This window comes from Falco punctatus, assembly GCF_963210335.1.
Source record: "Falco punctatus genome assembly, chromosome: 7".
Classification (NCBI taxonomy): Eukaryota; Metazoa; Chordata; class Aves; order Falconiformes; family Falconidae; genus Falco; species Falco punctatus.
This window is the reverse complement of record NC_137587.1, coordinates 30418022-30445772: the sequence shown is the minus strand read 5'-3', so window position 1 is coordinate 30445772 and position 27751 is coordinate 30418022. Positions and strand designations below refer to the sequence as shown.

Below are 27751 nucleotides of genomic sequence, written 5' to 3'. Positions count from 1 at the left end.
AGAAAAAATGAATATGATACCTACAGAAATTAAATAACTTATGCCATTGTTATATTTTACATGTACCTTTTTCCTGATTATCAGCTTTATGTTCAGTAATCTATACACTTCAAAGGTTTGTTTTCAGCCTTGGAGCATTTTAAAAAGAAAGCAATAAGCTTGACCAAAAGACTTCACTGAAATCTCCCCCCAAAATGAGCATTTCCTATTACTGGATTTCTCTTGGAACAGGGAGTTGAGGGCTTAAATTTCACAAATCAGTAACCACTGTCAAAATCAGCTTGTAAATCCAGTCTGAAAACTAACAATAATCTTGCTCTTGTTGGAATGCATTACTGTGGTTCAACTTTCACCTGAAGTCACTTGGTATTTAAGGTTATAATGTGCAACAGAACATACATCAATTATTTTGACAATTTATTTTACTTCTGTTCTAAATTCAGACAATCTTTTGGAAGGTTGAGAACCGTTTATTGGTTTCTAGGTCTCTTATCAGAACAGGGAACTTAAGAGGGCTACTAGAAAAACCATACAGGGAGGGAGGGGAATCCATTAACAAAACAAAATTCAGGACTTCACCCTCCTGATGGAGTTAAAACTTCTGACATACTTAAGGTTAGAAATCTTGTTGATTACTTATGCCATGTCTGAATTTGTAATTTTGACTCCAAATTTACTAAATGGAACTGCAAAGGAGTTACAAATATTTTAGAGAGAACTTTGACTTGAATTTACATAGCTTTTCCCCCAAACTGGGAAACTTTTTAGATAACTATTCTACAGGATTTGGCTGTCTTTTGGTAGGTCCTTCTGTGGTCTTTAGTATCTTAATCTTTCTGATAATGTAAGATTAAATTGAAAGCCGAGAAACTGCAGGGTTGCTAACATCCATCCTCTGATGGCTAATAACCTGATTTCTGATGTAAATTTAGTTGCAGGAAGTTTACTGTGTTGTTGCTCAGTATGCTTTTGGTTGGTGTTTATGCTACATACTTATGGACAGCAATCCTGTAGTCTTTCAGCTTTTATTTTAATAAATTTAGAAGGTAAATTCTTACAGTTTCCCTAAATAAAGTTTTTTCGCAATCTTCCTGTTTCCTGAAAAAGTCTTTTCTTAAATCAGTTTGTGGTGCTATTTCTTACATATGGACAATTTATTCCTGTTGATGTTTCAAGAGGATCTTGTTAAATTGAAGTAATAATTCACCATCTGAACAAAAAGATATTAATTCCTTTTTACTTGGGTTTTTCTTGTTGATGCCGATGGTGGACTGATAGAAAAAGAGAAGGAACTAGATCTATCATTTCCAACTGATAAGCCCCTAGTTTATAGCTGAAACCTCATTAGTCCCAACTATATGACTGCATTTCAGACTTTATTTCATCTGTCCTCTGTTACTTCAGTACTTGTAAGACCCATGGTTTCTGAATCCTTTCCACTGATAGCAATTTCTGTGCTGGATGATATCAGTTTTTTGTGTTCGCAGTTTTTTATGTAATGAATGTTACGTTCCTTTTAAGAGTGTGGCTGAGCATATGAGAACATTGCTGTTTTCTCTGTCCTGGCTGCTGCACTGAGTCACGTGGAACTTTCTGGGGAGTGATGGTTGCTGTGTGCCTTGGGGAGCAATGGGAGCGTGTTTGGGGCTTTCCTTGAGGGTGAGATAGAGCAGGCAGAACAGATGTTAGGTATCAGCAGGCCCTCATGCTCCTGCAGCCCAGGCAGAGGGCTAGAGGAGTAGGAAGCAGAAGTACATATCAGAGAAGATGGAGAAACCCCCCTTTTTTTAAGGATTGAAGGGGTCTGTGTAGAGTTTACTGCAAATTGGGAAGCTGTTGAGTTACTCGCTTGAGAGCATGCCTGAAAGAAATGATCCACCTTTCCTGACATGCATGATTGATATATTTAGAAGATACTGTTACCATATTCATGGCTTTTCAGAAATGCCCTCCGTGTGTTTATCTCTAGCATGAGAACACAGAGCTGTTTCAAGAAGTAACAGTGGAATTTCCAGTACCTGTTTTTATCCTAAGCCTGTCTGGCCTAGAAGCTATGATCTTTATTTCCCTTTCTTCTTTGATAATTTTGTCACTGAGGATACATTTACAATATATACTTAATGCCCTTTTTTTGTTGTTGTTAATTCTTTCAATGCTGTCTGCAGCCTTTTCTATAAAGTTTTCTGTTGAATTGAGGTGCAGACTCTATAGATATGTCACATCTATAATTAAATAGGTTCCAGATTCTCTCCATGACTATCTTTGTTTTCAGGGCTTGCTACTGAGTAAGAGAAAACTGAATTCTCTAAGTCCGCTGCAACTGGCAAGTTAAAAGTCTGTTTAGGTTGGGGAATATAATTTCTATTTAAAATAACTTTGCCATCAAGAAAGAAGTTTATATCAACTGGTATCTCTGTGCCAGCACTAGTAATTTCATTACCATTGGCAATTGTAGAATTTCATGAAGTTATTGGCAATTCAGTTTTTCATCAATTTAGAGAGGAAATGAAACTAGAAAGATCAGTTTCCATCGCCTTTGATTTTTTTGAATTTAAGGAAAAAAAGTAGTCTTCTAAATGAATCCAGGTCCTCCTTTTATTTTACCTAGGTGGGAAATATTCTTAGGTATTTTTAGATATTGTGCAACACAAGGAAATACATGCTGTTAAATTAGAGTACAAAGTTTTGTTCTGAAATATCTCTGTAATGTACAGTTCAGTTCTGTCAGAAATAGTTACTTTGTGGTTTGTATCTTTTTTTATGAGACATTACGTTCAGTTCTTTTATGATAACCTTTTTGACAACACTCTGGACTTCTCTTTCATGGCAAGTGCATACTTAAATTTCCCGTATGTCTCTGTCTCTGAAGACCATTGTTCACGTGCTTGTTGTTACAGGTAAAAAGGAGGCACAGAACTATTCAAGTATCTCTCCTTTTCTAGTATGCCCTCTCTCCTTTCTTCTCCTTTCCCCCCAAATCTTCCTTTCATTTTTGAGATTTCTGGACTTCCATTGTTGCAGAGCTGTGGATGGGACCCATCCTGCAAAAGCATAGGGAAGGGCTGGGTTTGATTACAAACCCAGTATTTTCAGTTTGACCATGAGTGATTTGTAGGGCTAACTTGAAAGACAGAGAGATCCATTTTAGGGTGTTGACTTTTGAGGGTCTTATCATAGATACAGGGATTTAAAATGAGCCTGAAGTTTTCAGAGTAGTATTTTGCTGCTGTGCAGCAGCTTAGAAAATTACCAGCTTTGGGGTTATGAATAGATATCTATCTATCTATCTTCCATTTTCATAGGTATATACATCTATAATATAATCTGTAGAAGCATATGATGCCATATTAGCATACTAATGCTAATAGCAGCCTATGTCCTTTATTTGACATGGTTGGTTAGTCTTTAGTTAAACTTCATGGAGGGTGGCTGAAATTTTACCATTCGTCATTAGATGCTATGAAGATACTTGCAATTCTGCAGGAAACATTTCCTTGATAAAACGGTTGGGAAGATGCATAGCAGGTGTGTATGCTGGGATTCCCTTCTTTATTCTTTTTCTGTTAAGACTTCAGCGATTGCTAGATGTTTTAAAGGTCAGAGCGGTCATTAAATCCAACTTGTAATTTGCATGGTGTCTTCTGGAACTTTTTCTTGAAGCCTGTAGCTGTCTATCTAGAATGTACAGCATTTATGTGCTTAGACGGGAGTCCAAAGTCCAAGAACTGATAGACAATAATGTAATGATGCTTTTCTAACAGATAGCAATGAGTCAGGAAATCTCTGACACATGAAGGAAACAATTTGATGCAAAAGTTAATGTGAACCACATTGCATCAGTGACTCTGCCTACAAATCAGTCTAACCTTTCAGTAAAGTGGATGGTTTCAAGAAAGTCATAAGTATGGCATCAAAGTCTCTGACTTGCCTAGAACTAGAACTGCTCAAAGCTGGAACAAAAGAATTGGGCGTTAGTAGTTCTGGGATGGCAGGCCATTCAGAAGAGTCATTCTGAAATGTGAAGGTGAAAACTCTGGAAGCTTATCCCTCTGCCTTTTAACAAGGTTACAGCTTGGCATTCCTTTCTCTTACTCCTTGAACATCAGGATGGATATGTATCTTTTTGGTGATGCTTATAATACAGTTCTGAGGGCACTGATAATAGACTATAGTAACAGTTCTAGCATAAACAATGTTTCTGTTGGTCTGCTATGGTGATCCTTTCAATTTTTCATGATCTGATTGTGTCTTTTACCTGGTGGAAGCAAAAAAAGCTTCAGGTTCTGTACTTTTGAGGTTTTATGACCAAGTAAGAAGCAGTAGGACAAGAGGAAATTGCACCTTGCACCAAGGGAGGTTTAGATTGGATATTAGGAAAAATTTCTTCAGTGAAAGGCTTGTCAAGCATTGGAACAGGCTTCCCAGGGAAGTGGTGGAATCACCATGCCTGGAGGCATTTAAAAGATGTGTAGATGTGGCACTTAGGGACGTGTTTAGTGGTGGACTTGGCAGTGCTAGTTACTGGTCCGAAGACCCATGATCTTAAGGGTCTTTTGCAACCTAAATGATTATAATCATAGCTAAATCACATAGCTAAATACCACTTTATTGTTAGTTCTGCCTATGAAAAGAAATAATTTGAAACTGTAATCTTGTCAAAAGGCAGGAATTACTGATGTTGCTGCCACAGAAGTTTTCCATTAGGCAAAATACAGTTTTATACCAAACTTGTATTGGCAAAATATGTACGCTAATTTTTTATGTATGCTAATTATGTTTGTTCTCTTCGTTACCCATGTTACTGATCATCCCAATACAGCATTTTTTTTCAAAGACATTTTCAAGTTTTTATCTGACTTGGCTGTCCGTAATTTCTGATATTTTTCAGACAGGAGAATGCTCTGGAATTTCCATTTTGGGTTCTAAGGACATCCCAGAGTCTTAATCCCATTGCTTTAGAAATTAACTTTAAAAAAAACCCAAACCCCTGACTTAGGGTTCCCCTTCTGAGAGCCCAGACAGAATTAGTCTCTTTCCAGGACCTTTATTATATACCTTTCTGAAAGGCTGATAAATAAATTTCCTTGGACTCCTCTAACTGAAGTGATTTTCAAGCTAAGGAGATATTGTAGATTTTGTTGCCCCTCCTGTAAATCAAATAATTTTGCTATCAAGATGTCCTGCCTTCTGTCTTAGAACAGGAAGGTTTTCTTACTTCCTTACTCACTTCCTCTTTCTGAAACTGGATGCTTTCTGCAGAGGCTGAATCTTTACTTCTCCATCAGTCCTACAGTGTAAGAATCCTCTTGTTTAGTGATGTTGAAATTTGGTTTTAAAGTCCCTAATTAAGAAATCATTTAGCAATATTGTGCTTTCTTGTCCTTTTCTGTAAAGTGAAGTGTGTCCAAAACTTGGAGGCAAGGCTTGATTGCTGTTGCTTCTGCTAGCAGAGTGGCTGTGATTAAGACCTTTATTGGTAGACCATCCTTAAATCATTTAAAGATACAATCCATCTTAAAGCTCAGACTGTATTTTCTGAACTCATTTCAGTGTTAGTTAAACCAAGAGGTTAGATTGCTTTCTCTCTTTGTTTGCTTGAAATTGGATACTATGTCAGTAGAAACAAGTCCTGGGGTAAGTGCGTATTGAACTTGGTTTTGTCATTCCACACAGACAGGACAAGATTATTTAGGAAAAAATCAGTTTGCATCTATTTTTGGTCTAATCCCAGAAGTTACGTATTTCGAGACAAAAAAATTTCCCATGGGATAGCTGACTCTAAGGATATGTCATGCAGTAACTTTAAACAAAATTTAGAAATGGCCTGCAGTGCTCAACTTTCATGTCTCCCTCTGATAAAAGTTTAACAAATGAGATTTCAGTGCTGCCACAACCTCATATAATTTCAGCCTCATGGTCTCTCGTAGAGTCAAAATCTTTCAGTCTGTGTTTAGTGGAGGTGCTCTTAAGTCCTCCTTCTATGTATCGTGCTTCCTGAAGTCACCACAGTGAGAGTAGCCTGTACATGTATAGACACTAAGCTGAACATGAGCCAGCAGAGCGCTTCTGTGGCAGAGGCAGCAAGTGGCATCCTAGGCTGCATTAGACAAAGTATCAGCAGGTTGAAGGAGGTGATCCTTACTTTCTACTCAGCAATGGTGATGCCGCAACGGAGTGCTGGGTCCAGTTCTGATCTCCGCAGTAGAAGAGAGATGTGGACATACTGGAGAGGGCATACAGCAAAGGGCTACTAAGAAGATTAAGGTACTGAAAGAACATGGGACTCTTCCACCTGGAGAAGGGAAGGCTCGGGGATCTCATCAATGTATGTAAACGCCTGAAGGCACAGTGCGAAGAAGAGGGAGCCAGGCTCTTTAACGCATAGAACGAAACGGAGGAGGTTCCCTCTGAACATCAGGAAACACTTTTTTACTGTGAGGGTGACTGAACGCTGGCATAGGCTACTCAGGGAGGTGGAGGAGTCTCCAACCTTGGAGATATTCAAAAGGCTTCTGGACATGGTTGTGGGCAACTGGCTCTAGGTGACTATGTTTCAGCAGGGGGCTGGACCAGATGACTTCCAGAGGTCCCTTCCAAACTCAACCATTATGTGATTCTGTATACTAAAGGGTTTTGTGTATGTATTTTTTTAAACCTGTTGACATGTTTTTGGTGTGTGTTTGTCTGTGTGTGCATTCTCAATTTTCCTTCAGAGTCCTTAGCTTCAATGTCTACATTTGGAGTATCTGAAGGAAAACTTGACTTTCACTTTATATAAAACTGTGGGAGCTACACATGTAAAAGGCAGATATTGAAATGTGTTTCCACTTAGGCTTTCAAGATTTTGAACTTCCACTAGCATTATTTGGTGGCTCCTAGTTCTTGAATCGAAAGAGTCAGAGGTCCCTATCCACTTTTTCTTTAGCATTCATCATTTTGAGCGGAACACTGTGCCCAGTTGCCTTAAGCCCCCTTTTCACTATGCTAGATAGTCCTAGTCTTTTTTTGTAGTTTTTCATATTAAATGCATTCTGCATTTCTAGTTCATCTTGCTACAAAAGTTACAGTGTCTCCTTTTGAGAGCAGGGCATGAGCACTGAACACAATATACAAGGTGCAGGCAAACCTCAAATGGACCATGTGGTTTTTTTCTCTTTATTTTCCAATAATTTTTAACTTTGGAATTGTTTTTGGGTTTTTTTTGACAAAGTTGATGTCTTTGTGGAGCTGTCTGGTATAGTAAACTCAGTATGTATGAAGTGAGGGTTGTTTTTCTTTTGTGGATTAAGTTACATAATTTATCTCCTACAAATGTCACGTTTCATGTCTGTTTCCTCAAACCTTTATTTATTAAAACAAAAACAAAGAAAAAAAAGTTGGTTTCACATTTTTCATCCTCCTGTCTTTAGCGGGTACAATAGAAGTTTAAGTGAAATGTTAAATGCTACCATTAGTATGGTAACTCTTTGTTTTAAATTCAACACATTAAGTTAATACTAAATTTTGTTCATTTTACAGGAGAATATTAAAAAGTGAGCCACCTTATCCACAAGAAATGAGTGCACTGTCTAAGGATATAATTCAGCGTCTTTTGATGAAAGACCCCAAGAAGAGGCTAGGTTGTGGTCCCACTGATGCTGATGAAATCAAACAGCATCCCTTTTTCCAGGTAAAACAAACAATAAAATTCCTCAGATACCACTTCCTCTGTGTTAGTGCCTTTGTAATCCAAGTCTAAGGAAATTCTGTTGGTTTGTTAACAGAATAGCTTAGAGGCTTGTTAATTGCATTAATAATTTCATTGAAATTGCTGAAAATACTCACATGCTTATATGTATATGGATTTTGTGTGTACATTACAGGAAGAGCATGGGAGATAATGTATTCTGTTTCTAACAGTTACTGGAAGCAGCTAAAAGACACTACATAAACCAGAAGGTTTAGGTGGAAAACACTTAAATTGTATGTTGATGGGCTTTTTTGAAAAGACAGTTTGCTACTATCATTACCAATTTTCAAATTTTACTATTAAAATTCACCTTTAGTGATAAATGCTTCTTCTGTATTTTCCTTTGCCTAATGAAATCTTTAGTCTTGTTTAGTAGATTTTAATTCTGTTCACATTTCAGTATATTACCATTTAGTTTCAAAAAATGACAAAGATCGGATTTGCATACATTTGTACTGTTCCATCCATTGAGGTTGAAATTGATTGTGTGCTTTCTTTGAAAAAACTTAAGTGTGTATTTCTGGTGCTTCTGAAGTTAAATGCATTTTTTATATAACATTTAATATATATTTATATAATTTTAAATTAAATTTGTATAATCAATATATTTTATATTTATATAAAATCATAGATTTATATAGAGAACTTTTTTAATAAATATATTTTCTGTGTGAGATTAATTTAAAATATAATTTATAACAGATTATATACATATATAAATTTCAAGTTGGTAGTATAAACTAAACCTTTCAATGTAATTGTTGTAACATTCAGCATGGGCAATATCTTGGCTTTTTAACTCCTGAATTTCTTCTCATCCCTTCTGTATTTTCTTCTTCTTATAAGAGAGTCTGACAAAGTAGACTTAAACCTCCTCATACACTTTCTAATCTTGACTTAATTTCGAGTTTCACTCCTTTACAGTAATAAGGCCCTTTTCTCATAACTGCTCTATCTATGCATCACACTTCTAGCCATACATTTAAGAAAGAATCCAGAGGGTGTTATGCTCTCAGGGCTCTGGAAGCTGAGATTAGTAATTAGGCATATAAATCAGCTATGAAAAGCTGAAGATACTGCATGCATGCACTATGGCTTACAAAAATATAGATGATGTTTCCTCTGAAACAGAGGAAAAAAATTAAGGGCTGTCATGCTAATTGTTTAATTTACCTCCACTGTTAAGTTTCTTTGTGTTTAATTGGGTTCTGTCAACTTACAAATAAGTATGATACTTCTTGCCTTTACCTAAGCAAACGAATAGGGCACAATTTTAGTGCTTTTCATCTGCCCATGGAAAAAAGCAAATGGAGTCAGGAGATTTGTTTCTGGACAAGTCTCCCTTTGCAGTATGTGTTTCTGTTAAACTTTCATTTGAATCAAATTTATTTTCCTGTTTTTGGTTTAGAATATAAATTGGGATGATTTAGCTGCAAAAAAAGTATCAGCTCCTTTTAAACCAGTAATCAGAGATGAGTTGGATGTCAGTAATTTTGCAGAAGAGTTTACAGAAATGGATCCGACATATTCTCCTGCAGCAACCCCGCAGACTTCAGAAAGAATATTTCAGGTATTTTAAGATCTCAGATTGATTTTTAAAAAATCATTTATTGAACAATTCCATGTGTTTAGCTAGCTTTTTTTCTTCCTGCCTTCTAAATTATTGGGAACGAACTATGTAATTCCCATCCCAGTTCCCAGGGCTGTTTGTTTAGGAATTGCAAATTGAGAAAGGTGGAAACAATCCTACCACATGCATAAAATGTCTCCATTCCCAGCTGAATGTCCTACCTGCTTTATTGATTCTTCACATCTTGTGAGTCTTGTCACCTTGACTCCATCAGCCTAGGCTACCACCTTTGACAACAGCAATGTAGTTTGCTGGTGTCCACATTATGATCTAGTTGAGGTATTCATCTGGGAAGTGGGAGCTAACTGCAGAGTTGAAAGTAGGTCTTCCATGTTGTGTAGGAGTGCTCTAATTACTAGACTACTCTATACATATCAGTAGCAAATCTTTCCTTATCTTCTTCTTCATGGTATTAAAGAATGATCCCTTCTTGCACTGCACAGTCTGGATGTCAAATGGGCAGAAACAGCTCATGCGCAGCCAGCTTGGTACCAAAGCTGCAGAGGTGAACGGCAGTTCACATTGCATTCTCTCCTCCCCCTCTTTGTGCTTTGTTGTTTTTTTATTGCCTGTTTTTGAGCACCTTAGCATACAGGAATATAGCAGCGTATTTTAGAAGTTGTTAGTTTTATAGTGACTGTAGCAAGCGATTTATGCATGTTATAATATGATCTGATTCATCCTGCAGTGGTAGTCACAGCTGTTCTTGTTACAATACTCAAACTCGGTGCATCATTAATATGAAGCTTATTTTGTTTTGCCGTTTAAAATGATTTGATGCTTACATCACAACATAAAAAATATTTCATGCCTTAACTAAAAGATGTTCTGAGAAGCTAGCTAGTTTGAAGTATAAGCCTTTATCACTATTGCAAAACAATTGAAGCTGAGCCAGAGTTTTAGCATTATTTACCAGAATTTTTTGTTTTATCTATAATATGGAGAATCATATAACTAATTCCAGGAAGATACCTGTTCGCATTGAACAGAGTAATATGTACCTATCAATGAGCCAGTTACCATTTCTGTGTTATGTTGAGAAAATTCTGATCTCTGATTTTTTTTTTCTGAAACTTCTTATGTTGTGTATGGTAACTTGTGTGTGACAATTTTAAGCCATGCCCTTTTCTGATGTCTTAATTTCATAGGGATATTCTTTCGTTGCACCTTCTATTTTATTTAAACGCAATGCAGCTACAGTAGATCCTCTTCAGTTTTATATGGGGGATGAGCGGCCTGGAACTACAACTATTGCCAGAAGTGCTATGATGAAGGTAATAATAATATCAAGTGCTGAATTAGTTTAGTTAACTTGGAACTGCATATAACTTTCAAAACAACAATCACAGGCTAGGCTACAGTTACAAAATAGTCATTAATCATTTATCTCTTCTCTGTCGTGGCTCCTCAGATGATCCAAGCATATAATTTGCATGTGGTACTATTTAGAAGTGGTTGAAGTTTAATCTGAAAAATGAGATGGTTGTCTGTTTTTCCAGAAGACTGAAGTGTAATAGTAATTTGACTCCTCCTATGATGTATTTGCCCAAAAGTATGTATAGTTGTGTGAAGCCTTTTAAGAACACATGCTATTGTGATGTCTTCAAATGAGCACATAGTTTTGTGGATAAATGTATGTAGAGCCATCTCTGATCCTGTTTGTCTGAATATTTTGTATCTTAAGCTATTGTAGTAGTAATTATTTATTTAGTGATTATGTTTGTTTAATGTAACATAAGATCTGCTCTTTGATAGAATAAAGTTTATGCATTTTATTAAATAGAAGTTAAGATTTTATTTTATCAAAAAGAGAGCTCTTTTACAATTTTAAATATAGATGAAAAATTCTCACAAAACTTTACTCTTTGTCTTTGACTGTGTATACTAAAAGTATTCTGCAGAACTAAATACAGACAGTTTCCTAACAGGACTCTCCATTTTATCATCATTATGAACTGGATCTGAAAGAGAAACCATTGGGAGAAGGAAGTTTTTCCATTTGTCGAAAATGCTTACACAAGAAAACTAGCCAAGAGTATGCAGTAAAAATTATTAGCAAAAGGTATAAATATTCTATAAGACAATAAAAATATTTTCTTTGCTTACTGTCACCCATGGATTAGAATAATGTTCGCTACATTTTTGGAAGTGGAAAAATAACTTTAAAATTATTTCCTATTTGAAGAATCTACAGAAACTTGTAGTAACCTTACGACCTTTAAAAGATTCCGAGAGACTTTGAAACAGAATATTATAATTGTTGGGGAGGACACAAGAAGAAACCTAAAGCAGACTTTCCTGGTTCCTAGTTGTATTCTACCCTAATTTCCCCTGATTTTGCTTGTAACCAGAGTAAAGTGTAAGTAAGGTCTATCTTCAGACCTAAGTGAACTGGATGTAGACTTAGGCTAGCTCCCTTTCCTAAGCAGCCCAACTGATTGCCTAGAAGGTTCTGTAGTGTGGGTTGCCTTAGATCTAATTAATTGTGTGTGTGTGCGCAAAATGGAATTAATTATGGAGTTGTAAGTGGCATATTGTTTCCTGGGTGTTCTGAAGAGAACACCGCAATGGAGGCAGCTGACTTGTTTTGTATATGAAGACTGTCAGGTCCTCTGGCAGAACAGATACCACTGCCAGTTTCTGCCTGGAGAAAAATAGAGATAAGGGATTCTTTGAGGGGTGGGTGGATTTTTACCTTCATTTTGCAGTGTTCATTAATATGTATGTCCCTAGTGTGTTGCAGAATGCTGGCAGGAAAGGGAAAGAAAAGTGTAAATGTTCCGCTATCAGAATGATAGTTCACAGTGATCTCTTCTCCAAGACGTTTGGCTGTACCTCTGCTTTTCCAGACTGTAGAAGTAACTGTCCACCATACTTAAGTGTTTCATCACATGCTTTTTGGATAAGCTAAGTTCAAGAATAAGACACCTAAATATAGGTGTCTGAGTTTTCCAAGGTCTGCTATGATTAATAGCACCTACTCAGAACTATTAGTGGAGCCTATAGAGAGGCCTCAATGGCCAGGCACTAGCAGTGGGATTCAGTAACTTAAACATAGGCATCTACGTAGTGCCATTTTAGCATCTGTTGGTGTCCTCTCTGTCCTCCAGTTTCCATCAGTCTTGTGACTGCTACCTTTATGTAGATGTCTTCATGGCTGATGTCTTCCAGGCTCTCCTATGCTTAGGCCACTGAATCCTTCTCTAGGTATGTATTTTACAGTGAACTAGTTCACCCTGTAAGATTTATTAACTAGAATTTCACTTGTTATAGTGAGACCTTAGACAAGTAGTGTGAAGTAGATACCTACATGGAGTATTTTAACCTGGAAATCTCTGCCTTGTGTCTACATTCATATTTTTTTTCATGGTGCATGCAGAGCTGAAGATCAGTATTCCCATCTCATCTTAAGCTGATGGATTTTTTTTTGTTTGTTTGTTTCTGGATCATTCAGCAAACTAGTATTGACTTTTCCCATAGAATTAAATTTACAGGAATTACGTCCCTACATGTAATTACTCATAGGTTCCTTTGTTCTTTTTCTTCATCTTGGTGGACCAGGCTAAATGAAGGTAAGAAGTGGTCTGTGTACAGAGATTATTTTTTTTAGGATTGCAGGTTGTCAGCAGACTCAGAGCATGTTTATGTAGTACTTAGAGATAGCAGTAAACCCATACTCTGAATGGTTGGACACAAACCAGCCTTGAACAAAACACTGTTAAAACTGTAAATAATACTGCTCTGAGGACCACACTCATAAAAGGAAAAGTGTAATAGGTTTCTAGTAACTTCTTTGCCTCAAAGTCAGGAAGTCCTTCACTCTTATCCATCAAAGGTGCCAGAAAAGCGAATCCTACATCTAGGCAAACCTTTTCATGATAATTATGGTAAAAGCTCAGATCAAGAATTCCTCTGTGGTCTTGCTTTGCTAGTAGTGCTGGACCTGCCTCCATCCAACAATCTGAGATTTATCTATGTGTCTGAAGGCCAGGGAAACAGTGGGGTCCTGTAAAGTTACTGTTTTAGAGCTTCCCAATTGCTTTTCATGATACTGTCTGTTTAAAATCTGAGATGGTAATTATTTACAGAGGGGAAATACTCAGAATAAGTCCACACACAAATTTCAAAGGTTTATGTTCATGATCCTGATCCTTGTTCATCTGTTGCCTAGGTTCACCTTCTGATAGTAGTTTAGGGGGGAAAGACTATCCAAGTCAGATTTTTTTAATTTATTAAGGACCTGAAATCACTTTCAGTGTAAATGATACATTGGCAGAGATGCAGGTGGGACAGCTTAGTTTACCCTTTGATTAGATGAAGCATGCAGAAAACCAGAATTCTCTTACAGAAAAATCTGGTCCTGGTCCTAATGGGGGGCGAATTAAGAATACATGTGGTGAGAGAACTTTTGTCTGTGTTATCCATAAGGCTGTTCTCTGAGTTGGTACAGGATTATCCTTTCTTAGAGAGAGTTTTTGCAAAAATTTTCAGGCATTATTTGCCCAAAATAGATCATCATATGTATTTTATAGAAAAGAAAATATACTGCTCTTTTCCCGTTCACGGAGTTTTTATAATGTTCACCATGTTTACTTTTTTGGCTATAGATTTCAGTTCTCAAAAGAGAATTTGTGTGATTATTTTTGCTACAGAGCTAGTCTCTTCTTATCTCTTCTATTTCAGATTTTTACAGTGGCCTATTCAGGGGTTCATTTTTATAACACGTCATATATAGATGATGTTACTTTTTTTTTTCTCTAGTAAGAACTCATAGTTTCCATACACTTTTGGAAGTACTTATCTCCTATAAGAATGGAAAAGGATTGGGCCAATAATTTGACTTTTAAAGATAAAGCTGAGCTAACCAATATTTGTAGGAACAGAGGTGAAGTCAAATTGCCCTGGACTAAGGGAAAGGTTTAATTTAGATAGAAACTATTCTATAATGTAATTTCAGCTTTTGCTGTAGCAAGTTGCAGTTGCATCAAAAACATTGTCTGATTTGGGTGTGGTTTTTAATTGTCCTGACTTGCAGGGTTTTGTGGAGAGTTTTGTTCAGCTTTGAATATGCTTTTAATTGTTTTTAGAAGGTTGTAATATTAAACAAATCTGGATTGCAAGCAATTAAAAAAGACAGGTGTAACACTTAGAATGTGCAGTTTGCTCAGTAAAATTGGTACAAAATGACTGCTTAATTTTTCCAGAATGGAAGCCAACACCCAGAGGGAAATAACAGCTCTGAAACTCTGCGAAGGACACCCGAATGTAGTGAAGTTACATGAAGTTTATCATGACCAGGTATTTTGAAGAAACTATAATCAGCACTTGCCAAGCACATTGCCACATTTTCCCAAAAAGCTTTTAGGAGTTAACCTAACTAGAGGCAACCTTTTTCCTAGGGCTTTTGTCTAGTCAGTGTAGAATATGAAGTAGAAGTTCTGCATTCAAGAGAACTTGCTGTTACTCTAGCAAATCAAAAAAATATTTAGAAGAATGAGAGTCCTGGATTCTGGTTCTGGTTCTGTCCTTGGTCTGCTTTGTTAATCATCGTACAATATTTTGATGGCCCAGTTTATCTATGATACTGAGGTTATTTAATCACCTTTCCTTGGGTTTGTCATGAAGCTTAAATTAATATTTGGGAAATAATTTGGAAATAATGCATGTGAAGATTACATACCTAGCATTTTTTCTTACATATTAGTAACTTTGTGGTGATAACAAAGTAGCTTACTAAATTACCAAATGTGAAATTACAGCCTCTGAAAATATACCACAATCAGATTTAGGGTTTATTTAGAGACCTTAGGTGTCTTTTTCCTTAGTGTATGCAAGCTCCATAGCATGTAATGTAATAAGCCATAATTTGATCTAACTTGGAAGCTGGTCCTGGCTTGAGCAAGGGGTTTGGACCAGATGTCCTGCAGAGGTCCCTTCCAACCTGAACTACTCTGTGATTCTAGTCTATAATTTTGTAATAGAACATGGGCTCTCTTGCCTCCCCATGTATCCAAGTCTATCCCCATCATGCTGTTTATACAAGGACCAGCAGAATGTTCATGTGGACCACTTCTAAAATGAGCTGAGAGGATGAAAAATCTGTGCTGTAATCTTTAATAAGGATGTCCTTTTTTTTGCATTTATGTACATGTGTGTAGAACAAGACACTTTTCACTTTCCTTAGCATAAAATGACTATACTCAGGAATATCTAAAAAAAAATGTTCTTCAGATAGCTCTACAGCTGAATAGGCTATTCTCAACCAGCCAAACCATTTATTTTTAGTTGCTCCTGGAGCTCCCAGATATTTTCTTCCAGATTACTCATACATAATTTTCTAAACACCAAAACTGATCAAAATTTTCTAGTTTTGTCATTTCTGCAGTTTGTCTTAAAGACAGTCCAATTTCTAGTTTGCTCTGATATCAATCTAATCCAATTCTGTATTAATACTCCAACCATAGATTATTGGGTTGCAGTCTCTTTTGGTGAGCCACAAGTTGTTTTCTAGCAGAGAAAAGTCTCTTCAGCCTTTTCTGCTTTTCTGTCAGCTATTCCTAAGACAAAGAAAATTTGCAGGAGAGGGTATCTTACAGGCACTACTAGCAATGTGAGTAATGGACACCTTGCTTGTTCTGAGAAGTGTTACCAATTTCTGTCCACATAGTTCTGCTTCTGTTCCTTTATAGCTAAATACTGTGCACCTTCTGTTCCTGACTGTTTCTTTGAAATTTATTTTTTGACCAATTCCCAGAGCTTTTTTTCTTCATGTGCAAATATTACTATTGGTACTGTCATTTAGGGGAAGGAAACAGTAGAAGCCATCACATGCCTGCAACCATTGCCTTTTTGAGAATGCTAACATTGCTTTTCTGTCCTGAAAACTCTGAAGTTTCTTTAATGGCAAGACATTTGAATTGCAGTTGATTGTGTACTAATGTTGTCTTATAATCAAGGAAGTCACTGCTTATTGATTGTCTTGGAAAAAAACAACCATCTGAACAGCCATTGATTTTTAATAAAAAGATACTTTTTAATGTTTGGGAAGGTGTCTGTTGTGATTCTAATGATAGAGTAGCTTTGTTTACTACTCTGTAGGGGATGAAATCAGAAGAAATTCTAGATAATCTTTGATTTCACAGTAAAGTTTCGGGGTCCTTTTAAAGGATTTGATAATGTAAAATGGCTAACTCCTCCTTGTGCATATTAATAAAAACATATCCTTACATCAGAACAGGCTTAAAAAGCAAAAGTCTAGCTTTTAAAAACACCTTTATTTGTTAGCCTGAAGAGAAAGGCTTTTCATCTCCCCACAGATTTATCCATTTACATGATGGCATTGTGGTTTTGTAAATAAATATGGATGGACATGGGGAAGACATCAACATTCTTCAGTACCACTGAGATTGATGGGGAAAAATGCCATCTCAGATGACAATTTGGTGCTTCTTACTGGCCTTCTGAATTGCTATGAGCAGCAGTTTTATTTCTTCAGACTTTGAGAACCTGCTGGAATAGCCCCTAGTTCCTGAATGAATGTTGTTTGTAATATTAAATTTCTAACATTCCACATTTTTCTTTATTGTTGCAGCTTCACACATTTCTCGTAATGGAATTGCTGAAGGGAGGGGAATTGCTTGAACGTATTCAGAAAAAGAAACATTTCAGTGAGACTGAAGCCAGTCATATTATGCGCAGACTTGTTTCAGCAGTGAGCCATATGCATGATGTAGGAGTAGTCCATAGAGATCTGAAACCTGAGGTATAGTAACTTGCTTGTATGTGTTCAGACATTAAGTTATTTAATATCTGGAATGTGACATATTTCTGTTCCTCCAGCTTTTATTACAGATTTTTCTACTTCTATATGTTTAATAAAATGTTATCGATCTTACTTCTCAAATTCTGTAGATATTTTTCTGTTCGTATGGAAAAGTAACTGTTAGTAAACATTTTTAATTTTGTAAGCAATTTACACTGTAACTTGTTCTTTGCCTATTTGGGACAGTTTTTACTAGTGATAAGTATGTATTCTTTGTATGAAAAGTTCAAAAGCAGAGCTAGGTTGCTTGGGTACTTTGTCTATACATTCCACCTTCTGTGTGATATGAATTCCCTCAGTTAGGGCTTCCTTTGGAGTTAGCTACAACACCCTTGTACTGTCTTCTGTCCCAGTTAAACACAAAATGAATGCAACTAATGCAGCCAACTAGTAAAGGTGTGTGATTTTAGTTCAGTGAGTTTAGTGGTTTCCCAAAAGAAACAATTATTTAATAGATATTTTTTCAATAATTACATGTTCCGATATTTTTATTGTGTAGCAACGTCTTGCCTTCCAGACAGTTCAGTTTACAGTGGCAAGGTTGACCGCTGGCTTTATTCTGCTTCCTGAAGCCAATATTTGCTCCTTTTTCTTTGCCAGCAATGGGCTTGGATACGTGTTAGTTTTCTTTAGCCCAAGAACAGTGTAGATTGATGTTATTTCATCCAGTGAGGGTGTTATGTTGTATTGGTGATTATAGTCTTTGTACCTCAGGAAATAGCTACTCCTTTTGTATCTGGAGTTTAAAATGATCCACCATTCCTACTGACGTTTCATCCTTTTGTGGCATACTTTCTGGTATATTACAAACTTACTTATTTTGTAGTAATTCAAATTCAACAGGTAAAAAAGTCTGCTAGGTGTGGATATTAAACTGTTTTTGAAAAGCAGTCCAAAATGTATGTGTTTGAAAACATGCCTGTACTGGACTGTCTGTACTAAATAAAAAATTAAATACAGAGGGGCTATTGTGAAATTGTAATAGGTCGGTTGAAAATGTGACTCTCGGAAAAAGTTTCCCTGACATCATCAAGGAAAGCAAGCAGTTTTTGAAACAAGTCTTTTTTTAAAAGGACAAAGCCCAGAAATCATCTCTCTTTTCCTATGTTCGTCATTTTAGTCTTATTACAGTCTTGAATATAAAGGCAAGATTCTGTAAAGTAGAGCCTCAACTGTATGGTAAATTAGGCAGTCTTCAATTCAACATAATGTTCCAAGAACAGAAGTCTGGGAAGTCCGAGGAAGGTTTGCAAACAGCTTGCAGAATTCATTGCCTCCACAAAGTTGGACTTAACTAGCCTGTCTCCTTCCTGCTTGTTATTTTGAAAGCTACTGTTTTAGGTTCAGGTGTGAACTTGGTATGGGATATGCAGGTTTCCCAGTATAGATGTGGTTAGAGCACCTTTCTGTAAAAAAGATGTAGGAAATTCTGTTGCTTTTGTGACACTTCCTATCAGATTTGATTGACGTTCAACTTTGACATCTAATGTGATATCAGTAAGTCTATTTTAAAAAGTATGGCTAGTTACATGTCACTAAGGGTGAGGTTTTTTTAATTGCCTGAACTGGAAGACTTTTCTGTTTAAGCAATAGTCATTAGATCACATATATTGCTCTGCAAAATAGACGAAAAGTACTGGATAGAAGGTAGAGAATTCACAGAAATAAAGAATTCACATAGCATATGTGACCATATGGAGCCTCTCAGTAGAGGATTTGAGAGCTGTTTCTGTGAAGTGACCATTAATCTGTAAACTGGGTTATAAGGATATTAGAAAAAACATAGCAAGGAAGACATAATATTGTTTATATATCCTTTAAATGTATTTTATGTATAGCTTTAAGTGTGGGGTTTTGTGGAACATGCTTTATTTACCTAATCAACAAAGTAGTCTGAACCCAACTTAGACATTTGAACTACACCTTTATACAACTAATTTCATTTTTGCTTTAAGAAAGGAGGACTTTTTAAACCAGTGTTACTTAAATTCTTTATGTATTGGTTATATAACATCACCGTAAAAAAACATTATTGTTTTAATCACGTATCCTCATTGTATAAATATTTATTCTGGAATTAGGCTTCCTTCAGATCCATTTTGGCCAACACTTTAATATGGAAAACTGACTTCTAATTGTGCATTAAGCTGTAACAGCAGCAGAGAATGCAAAAATACTGTTTTGTAGCAGCTATTCTCTTTTATCCATAATGAAGGCTCTCAGGTTCTCCTTATTGATCTGTGTGCTCCCCTTCTTAATAAGTTTGAAATTAATTTGTGTTGTTATTCACCTTTTGTATTACAAAACTACATAGGGCTATAGTATTTCTTATACTGAGACATTTTCTAGTGTTGCATAGATGAAATGGCAAAGGCAATAGCAAAATTTTGCTCTCTTCTCTCAGAAGTTCAAGGGGGAGTAGAAATGGCTTTGGCCAGTTCTTCTAAGACTTGCTTCACTTTTGTATCTTTCTTGACAAATATAAATACTCAGGGAAGAGAACAGATTGTGTTAAATCCGCCAAACTGATAATAACTTGTCTGTCTTCAAGTCCAAGATGGACTTGAAGATTCCATCTGTAAAGCTGGAATTCTTGGGGACTACTGTACCCAAGGTTCTTTACATTGGTGTAAGGAGCAGGCCATTGGTTTGAGGCTGGACTGCTATGTGGCCTTTCAGTGCTTAAATGCTGTTAGTTCCAGGTCTCTTCCAGAAAGTATATCTGTACTGATTTTGAGATCCATGTCAGACAGCAGTTGGTACAACTACTGAACTACTGGTGCACTTTCTAGTCCACCGTCCTTTGCTTTCAAAATAATTCCTTTGCATTATTGTGCTCATTGCAGTATGGCTTCAGTGTGTTACCACTTGAGGACCAAAGACTATTTGGTCACAAGACATGCAACAAGTTACACACACAAGCAAGCTGTCATTCACATCATGCCAGAAGGAAGTGGAAGCTTAGGAAGATTTACCGTTGTTTGAGGAAGAAGGCAACTTTCCATTTATGTTGATGTCTTTGCTTTTTTTCTTGTTAGTGTTCCTTGAACTGTTTTCCCCACTGTTCTCTGCTAAATGCCCGTTTTCATTAGTAATCTCAGACAGAACTATCTTGACTTGTGGATATACAGGAGGCAGGTAAACACATCACATTTTCTTACAACCCAGAGTACTGTTGTTTCTACTTTTCCATTTTTTTCTGTCTCCCGGTTCCCCTTTTCTCTAGATAATGGGAAGTTTTCTGTAGTAATAAATGTAGGGGAAGAGTAACTATTAAGTATTATAACCAATTTTCTACCCAGTGCTGGTATAGATTTTGTCTTTGTTTTTCAGAATTTATTATTTACAGATGAAACTGATAATTCAGAAATAAAAATAATTGATTTTGGCTTTGCTCGTTTAAAACCACCTGATAATCAGCCTCTTAAGACTCCATGTTTTACTCTTCATTATGCTGCCCCAGAACTCTTGAATCACAATGGTTATGACGAATCTTGTGATCTGTGGAGTCTGGGTGTCATTTTGGTGAGTGATTGATGTTTTTAATTGTAACTTTACTGTATGTATTTACTTTTTGTTGAAATGTGAAGGGCTTGACACAATTTCAGATTTGAATTGAGTAGATGCTGAATTCAAGTGAATGCTGAATTCAGTTTCTATTCCAAGGTTCCAAAGAAATGTTTTTCAGGGGTGGAGATTTTTTTTTTTTCCTTCTCCTAAGAAATGAACTAAATTCAACATTTCTGGGAATGGAAAAAATACTTGATACAGTCTGGCTCTTAGAAAGACACACTCTTTTTAGGAGATTTTACAGGCATCCATATAGTCTTCCTACATCTTCAATTCAGAACAGGAATGAGCCTGCATTCTGATTTACAGAAAATTAATTTCAGTAGATATAAACGGGGTAGAAATACCATTGTGTTTTGTTCATAGTTTCTTGAAACACATTCATGTTTTTTTCTAACAAGGACTCCAGAAAGTCTTGTGTATCTTAAGTTTTCTATAGCCTTGAAGTTATGCAAGTCAGAAGTTTTATTGTATAGCACTGGGTGATTCAAGCAACAGCACTCCATGTTTAGTAATATGGTTGCTGATAAATATACTGTGTTTATTAATAGTACTTTTGTTCTCATGACAGTATACAATGCTGTCAGGACAGGTACCATTTCAGTCTCAAGACAAAAGTTTAACATGTACCAGTGCATTGGAAATTATGAAGAAAATAAAAAAGGGAGAATTTTCCTTTGAAGGAGAAGCTTGGAAAAACGTTTCTGAAGAGGCTAAAGAGTTAATTCAAGGTATGTATTCACAAATATTTCACGTACCTTATATTTTTATCTCAAAAGATAGAATTTAGAGAACCATACAGTATCTGGATGCTGTGATCAGCATCAGAGTGCCTAACCCCTGATATAGTAATATTCCACAGCTATGTAATGAATCCCACAATACAATGGACGCATCGGAATGGCATTACAAATTCCTTGTACACCTACCAGGGAGCTTTCTAATGTAGTGAAATGCCAATAGAAAGTTAGTGGGGTTAGAAGTAACTAAAGAGCTTCAGGAAAAGTGAAGTCACCTTTTAAAACATTCAGAAGCATGGTTTTTCTTTTATGTTATTTTCTGCTTTTGTGGAAACAGCAGGTTTATGACATAAATGTTTTAAAAGCTGAGCTTTTGCAGGAAATGAACTTATTAATATCTTTTTTTTTCCTCAGGCTGTTTTTGAATACGTGTACCAAGACTACTGTATTTTTGAGCTGCTTCATTCACATTACCTGTGCTTTGACTCCCCTTAAGCTTTTGAGCATCTAATTATATTTTCAACATGAGATAGACACCAATCTTAATTCTATTAAGATGGAGTTCTGAATTTCTTGAGAAGCAGGCTTGTAAGGAATTCTTCTGCCAAAAATGTAGACGTAGCCAGGTTCAGACTTCAGTGGATTGTGCAGAGAATCTGAGGCTTACTCTCTTGGACTTCATCCTAGATAGGTTTTAAGTGAAGAAATAATTCGGGGGTTTTGAGTTTGTGTGAAAAGAGATATGAGTTATCAGATAGTTAAATAGCATTTTTTTGCATTTAATGATTCTTCTGGAGAGGATGATAGTATAACATTGTGCGAGTCTTATCTAGGATAAATATTGGCATACCTATTGTAAATATTGTCATTACTTATCAAAGCAGTGCCTGAGATTTTCTTAAAAAATAATTCCACTTCCTGTTAAAAGAAGATAAAGAGCTCACAGCTTAAGATAATGTAATATATTTCTATTAGGACTTCTAACAGTGGATCCAAACAAAAGAATTAAAATGTCCAGCCTGAGATACAACGAATGGCTTCAGGATGGCAGCCAGCTGTCCTCTAACCCTCTAATGACTCCTGATAACTTAGGCTCTTCTGGAGCTGCAGTGCATACCTATGTCAAAGCCACTTTTCATGTAAGTTCTAAGAACTCTTTATGTCATGCTAAAGTTTGTAATGTGTTAGTCTAGGTTTCTGTATGTTTTCTCTTAATTAGAAATGGTTTTGTCCTTAATTCAGTGATTGCTTATAGCTGCAAATTTTTTCCACAATACCTAACATCTGATTGAGTAAAGTGAAAACATGAATGTTGAGGCAAGAATAAATTTCTTGAAAACATTTATACTACTGGGTTTTGGGGACTGAGAGACAGCCGTTCATAGAGTAGCAATTATAAATATTCTGTTTCTTAGAGAATTCCATTGAAAAGTCTTCAAATGTTTATAAAAAGAAGAAATTTTCTATTTAACTTGAGGACAAAAAGTCAAACAGTTACTTATGGTTTAAAAATTGAGGTAAAATTTCTGGGACGTACCTAGTTCATGGCTTTAACGTCTTGGATGCTTTATTGTCTTGTTTGTCTACCATTGTATATTTACTGAAAACATTTGAACTGCAACTGTATTATACAAATGTAGTTTGATTCTCATGATTCTTTCTACAGAGAATAAACTGAAATTAAGCTGGTTTATGCTGAAATACTTGCAGACACTTACTACCAAGAAGAGAAAATGAAAGGAATTGTTACTTGGGGAGGTCTTGATTAATGCAACATAATTTGGGCTGGAAGAAAAACTAACTTAACAAAGTATGAAAATGTAGTCATAAATAGGTTTAAGGCTTAATAACAAATACTTCCAAATTAAATAGAACAAGGAGGGAAGATGTCAATTAATAATGTTATGTATTGGTTCTTAAATACATGTAAAGTCTAGTAAAGTTATTGTTACAGTTACAATAATAATTGGTATGGATCTGCCAAGAGATTACAGTTTATCTTATGACTTAGCATAGAACATTCGTTAAAAGCTATGAGCCATAAAATATCTTAAACCTATTGAAAAACTTAGAATTACCTTTTATTTTTAAACAGGCCTTTAACAAGTACAAAAGGGAAGGATTTTGTCTCCAGAATGTTGACAAGGCACCTCTTGCAAAGAGAAGGAAAATGAAAAAAACAAGTACAAGCACAGAGACACGTAGCAGCTCCAGTGAAAGTTCACATTCTTCTTCCTCTCATTCTCATGGTAAAACTACACCTACAAAGACACTGCAGCCAACAAACCCTACAGACAGCAATAATCCAGAAACCATCTTCCAGTTCTCTGACTGAAAAGCAAAGAATATCCTGTCTTGAAGATTTAAGTGGTTATAAACTTGGTAGTACCTATGTTGTCTTCTTCTCACCCTTCTTCCCTGTGGCTTGCAGGCTACAGGAATATGTTGCTTTAAAAATATATTTCAATCATAACTTTTTAGCTTTGTATTTCAATACATTTCTTTTTAGCATTAGGTTTGATATCACTGGATATGGTATAATACTATTATACAGTCAATATTGTATTCTCTTAGGGCTAAATGACTAGTGTGCAGTTAAGCTCAAGGTAAGGAGCTATGCTGCTTGTGGTACGGTTTGGAGGAAGACCATTTCTCAGTGTCAGAATCTTCCTCCCAGTTTCTTCCCCACTGTTCAAAGAAAGGAAGGCTCTGTAACATGTATAGAACACTTCGGTCTTCTGCTTTTTCCCAGCTCTGTGAAGAGTGTCATGGAATTTGATTCTTTGTGCATGTAAAATCATTGGTACAATGCACCAAAGCAGTATAGTACTTTAAGGCCTTTTAAATCTGTGGTTACATTCAATCCCATTTATTTGAATTTTAAGAGCAAAAGGAAGCATTTATGGAGCTCTTACATTGTTTTAAAAAGTAACTCCATAGATCTTTTTCTAAACAACCAGGAATATCAGTTTTGCCTTTTTTTATTTATTTAATTTTTTAAAAACTTATAGGGTAAAAGATATCTGATAAGGTGAGGTGTCTAGTACTGTGATACAGTAATTTTTATTTCTACTTTTTGACGTTATTAACTTTTAAAATGTTTTAAAGATTCTAAAATGCAATGCTATAAGAGAATGAAATATCATATTGAATGCTTTGGGAAATGGTCACATGTTAAAATATCTATTTCAAGAATTAATTATAATTTATATTTTCTTTTTATATTTACACAATAACTTTAAAATACTAAGATTTTTTTAAAGGTGAAAGTACTCCAGTTTCAACATTTGTTATTATAGGGTCCACACAAAATGTATACCAAGTTATTTGAATTTTGCATTGTGCAAATATGGCAGTTTAATAGTGACTGTAAAATATTAGAATGTTTTCTGTTTTGCACTTTATAGCATCAAAAGGAGATGTTTTATAATAAAGTGCACTCAGATCTCTCTTCCTACAAGGTGCTGAGCACTGTTTTACTGGGTTGAATGACCTGAAATCCACCATATTTGGTGTTTGTGGTCATTGTGAAGGAGAATTCCGTACTTTGCAGGAGTAAATCTCTGTATATTTATATTACCCACCGTTTTCATTCCTTACTTTAAACTGCAAAGCTCTTTCTATCTTGCTTTTACATTGTATATAACAAATACTAGACCTGGGCACCTTGTGTAGTGTAGATGTTAACAACTTATGCACTGGGAATACTAAAGGGAAATTATATTGAACACTGTGCTTCACAACTTGTTCACTGTGATGTTCTACAGTGAAGTATTTCCTACTGTGATAGTATAGTATGTACATAACTGTTTGGAATCATAAATGTGACTTACAGAAACATCAGCATAAACTTTTAAATCAGTATATTTTATAAATTTATGGAGAGCTCTTTTATTGCTCATATTCTGAATGACTAGGGGTAACTTAAGTGCTAAAGATGACTCCAGTTTTGCAAATGCTTACATGTGTAAGTTTCCACTGAAGTCAGCGAGACTCCTTCTGTAAAGTTAACCACATGCCTAAATTAGTGTGATGGAAGCCTAATTGACTAGGGGGTTTTGTTAACAGCTTGCTCCTATCTTAAAGTAACCTTAATCCAAACCCTATGCAAAAAGGTTATAGGAATTGTTTATAACAGTGGTTTTATTTATAGAATTATGTCAGATATCAGTATTGACAAATACAATACATCCATGTTTACAGGGATTGTGTGTATCAAAACAAGGCTTTGAAGCCCAACATGTTTGTTCTGTGTTTCTTTAATATTAATAATGGCATTCTGAGGTTTTGGAATTGCTCTTGTGAAATAGTTTACTACTTTCTTGATGTGAATGTCAACAGTAATTGCAGCATTAATTTCAGGTTGATGTGAATATTGAGATTTGCACTGTTTATGTAGAAGTAGTATATTTAAAGAACAGTATATGTGCTAATAACACAACCAATTCTAAGTGGCCGATGTTAAAATATTGAATAATAATTGTCAATGTAATATATTCAGGTTTGCTTTCTGAATGCTCTCTTTGGAAGTAATCTCAATAGTAAACATGGCTCATTTGTAAAAGAATACTTTCCCTCTCCCCAGTAAACTTGCTGTAAATACAATAAACAATCCAGCATTCAAACTTGTTATGCAGACAGTGCAAGTGAATTGGGAAGCTGAAGAACAGGTTGCTTGTAAAGTTTGCACTTTGAGGAGTTCTTGGAATTTGCTGTCAGGGTGAGGACAACAAAAAGCACTTTTTGGTTTGATTTCATTTAAGTGTAAGAAATTTTTGTATACCAGGTGGATTTGGAATATTGTTACCCAGCTGAAATAACTTCTTAAAGTTACGAACAGACTACAGTTGTTTCCCTCTTGGGAAATTTAAACTGTTGCTTTACAAACTGATGAAACAGGAAAAAGAATGCTTGCATAAGATACTAAATGCTAGATACTAATGGCTGTGTTTTCGGAGTGTTTTCCACACAGGTTTTAAGAGACTGTTATGAGACTGAAATAATTAGAATACATCACTTGTATCAAAGACAACTTTTATATATGAGTATTTCTGTGTCCTCTTTGTGCTCTAACAGTAGTTATTAAATAAAAATTTTAAAACAGGGTAACTCTTTTGGGCAAGGGTGAATACATTTAGGTATCACCTTGCATTTGCTTTGAACCAGTTACCTGGGGTAGCTGAAATGTTTATCACCTCTGACTTCCTGCTGCCTCCAGGTAACAGCTCTTGAGGTGTGTTTGACACTAAGCCCTTTGAATTTTTAGATTAGCATCTTTACATAAACAACTGTGGATCTCCATTTACATTGATAAAATGGATTTGCAAACTAGGCCACTCAAGAGCAGGTTCACTTCTTGTTCAAATATTCCTGCAGGAGACTAGTTACTCTTGACAGAATTATGTTGGTTTAGCTTAATCTGTTGCCTAGCTTGGCACTCTAGGTCATAGAAAGACCACGGGCCAAACATCTAATACTTGTATCACTGTTTCAAAACAAAGTGTACAAGCCAGTCTTCATTACTACTATACATACTTTATACTGCCTTGGTAAAGAGGTGTTAGACTGTGAATTATGTTTATACTCAGATGGTTTCCTTCACAGTGCTGCTATGCATAAAATAACTTTAATGTGTAGTAGGGATATCTCTCTACTGTCAGAAATGTAATGCAGTCAGCAATATTGTGAGCAGATTTGTTTAAAAAATCAAATTTCATATCAGTAAAGATTTAGATAACTAGTGTAGTCATTAATTTAATCTTTAAAGTACTGAATATTCTGTAAAACTATTTCTGTGATACTTTAAGAAACACAAATATTAGTAATTAAGAGGTAATTCTAAAGGATTTAGAGAAGTACAAAGGAAGTAACATGACTTACTGTTCCTCTGACTTAGTGAAATTTCTAAGAAAGCAGCTGAAATATTTATTGTTAATGGAATGCTCAGTGCATTTGGTGTATGTATGGTTTACGGCTACAAAAAAAACCCACCCTTGAAAATGCTTTATTAAACAGTCTAGGGGGGTTAACACAAAAATACAATATTGCATCAGAATAGATTGTTTCTTCAAGTTGATACTGCTGATGTACATATTTTCTTAGCCCTTTTCCATGGCTACTTTTCTGAACAAGGTAACAATACCTGCACAGCCATGTTCCCTAGCACTCATCCAGGAACAGAGTAAATTCTTGGCAGAAAGCACTCACAGAATGATGATGTGTGTTGTTTGGTTGTGTTAAGTGTTACACAAGTGTCTTAC

At 35.7% G+C, this 27751-nt stretch overlaps 1 protein-coding gene across 6 annotated transcripts in view; it reads left to right on the top strand.

The window, feature by feature from the left end:
• Positions 1 to 26120, top strand: part of RPS6KA5 (ribosomal protein S6 kinase A5) — a 78869-nt gene extending 52749 nt beyond the window's left edge. For all 6 annotated transcript variants that reach the window (XM_080396703.1, XM_080396707.1, XM_080396705.1 and 3 more), the window contains 10 exons: positions 7519 to 7669; positions 9138 to 9299; positions 10508 to 10633; positions 11288 to 11421; positions 14564 to 14657; positions 16951 to 17121; positions 20515 to 20706; positions 21323 to 21482; positions 22467 to 22630; positions 23587 to 26120. In XM_080396703.1, the coding sequence (XP_080252829.1) occupies positions 7519 to 7669; positions 9138 to 9299; positions 10508 to 10633; positions 11288 to 11421; positions 14564 to 14657; positions 16951 to 17121; positions 20515 to 20706; positions 21323 to 21482; positions 22467 to 22630; positions 23587 to 23826 (1594 nt within the window). In that variant the 3' untranslated portion in view covers positions 23827 to 26120. The remainder of the gene's footprint in view (positions 1 to 7518; positions 7670 to 9137; positions 9300 to 10507; positions 10634 to 11287; positions 11422 to 14563; positions 14658 to 16950; positions 17122 to 20514; positions 20707 to 21322; positions 21483 to 22466; positions 22631 to 23586) is intronic.
• Positions 26121 to 27751: the final 1631 nt, after the last annotated feature.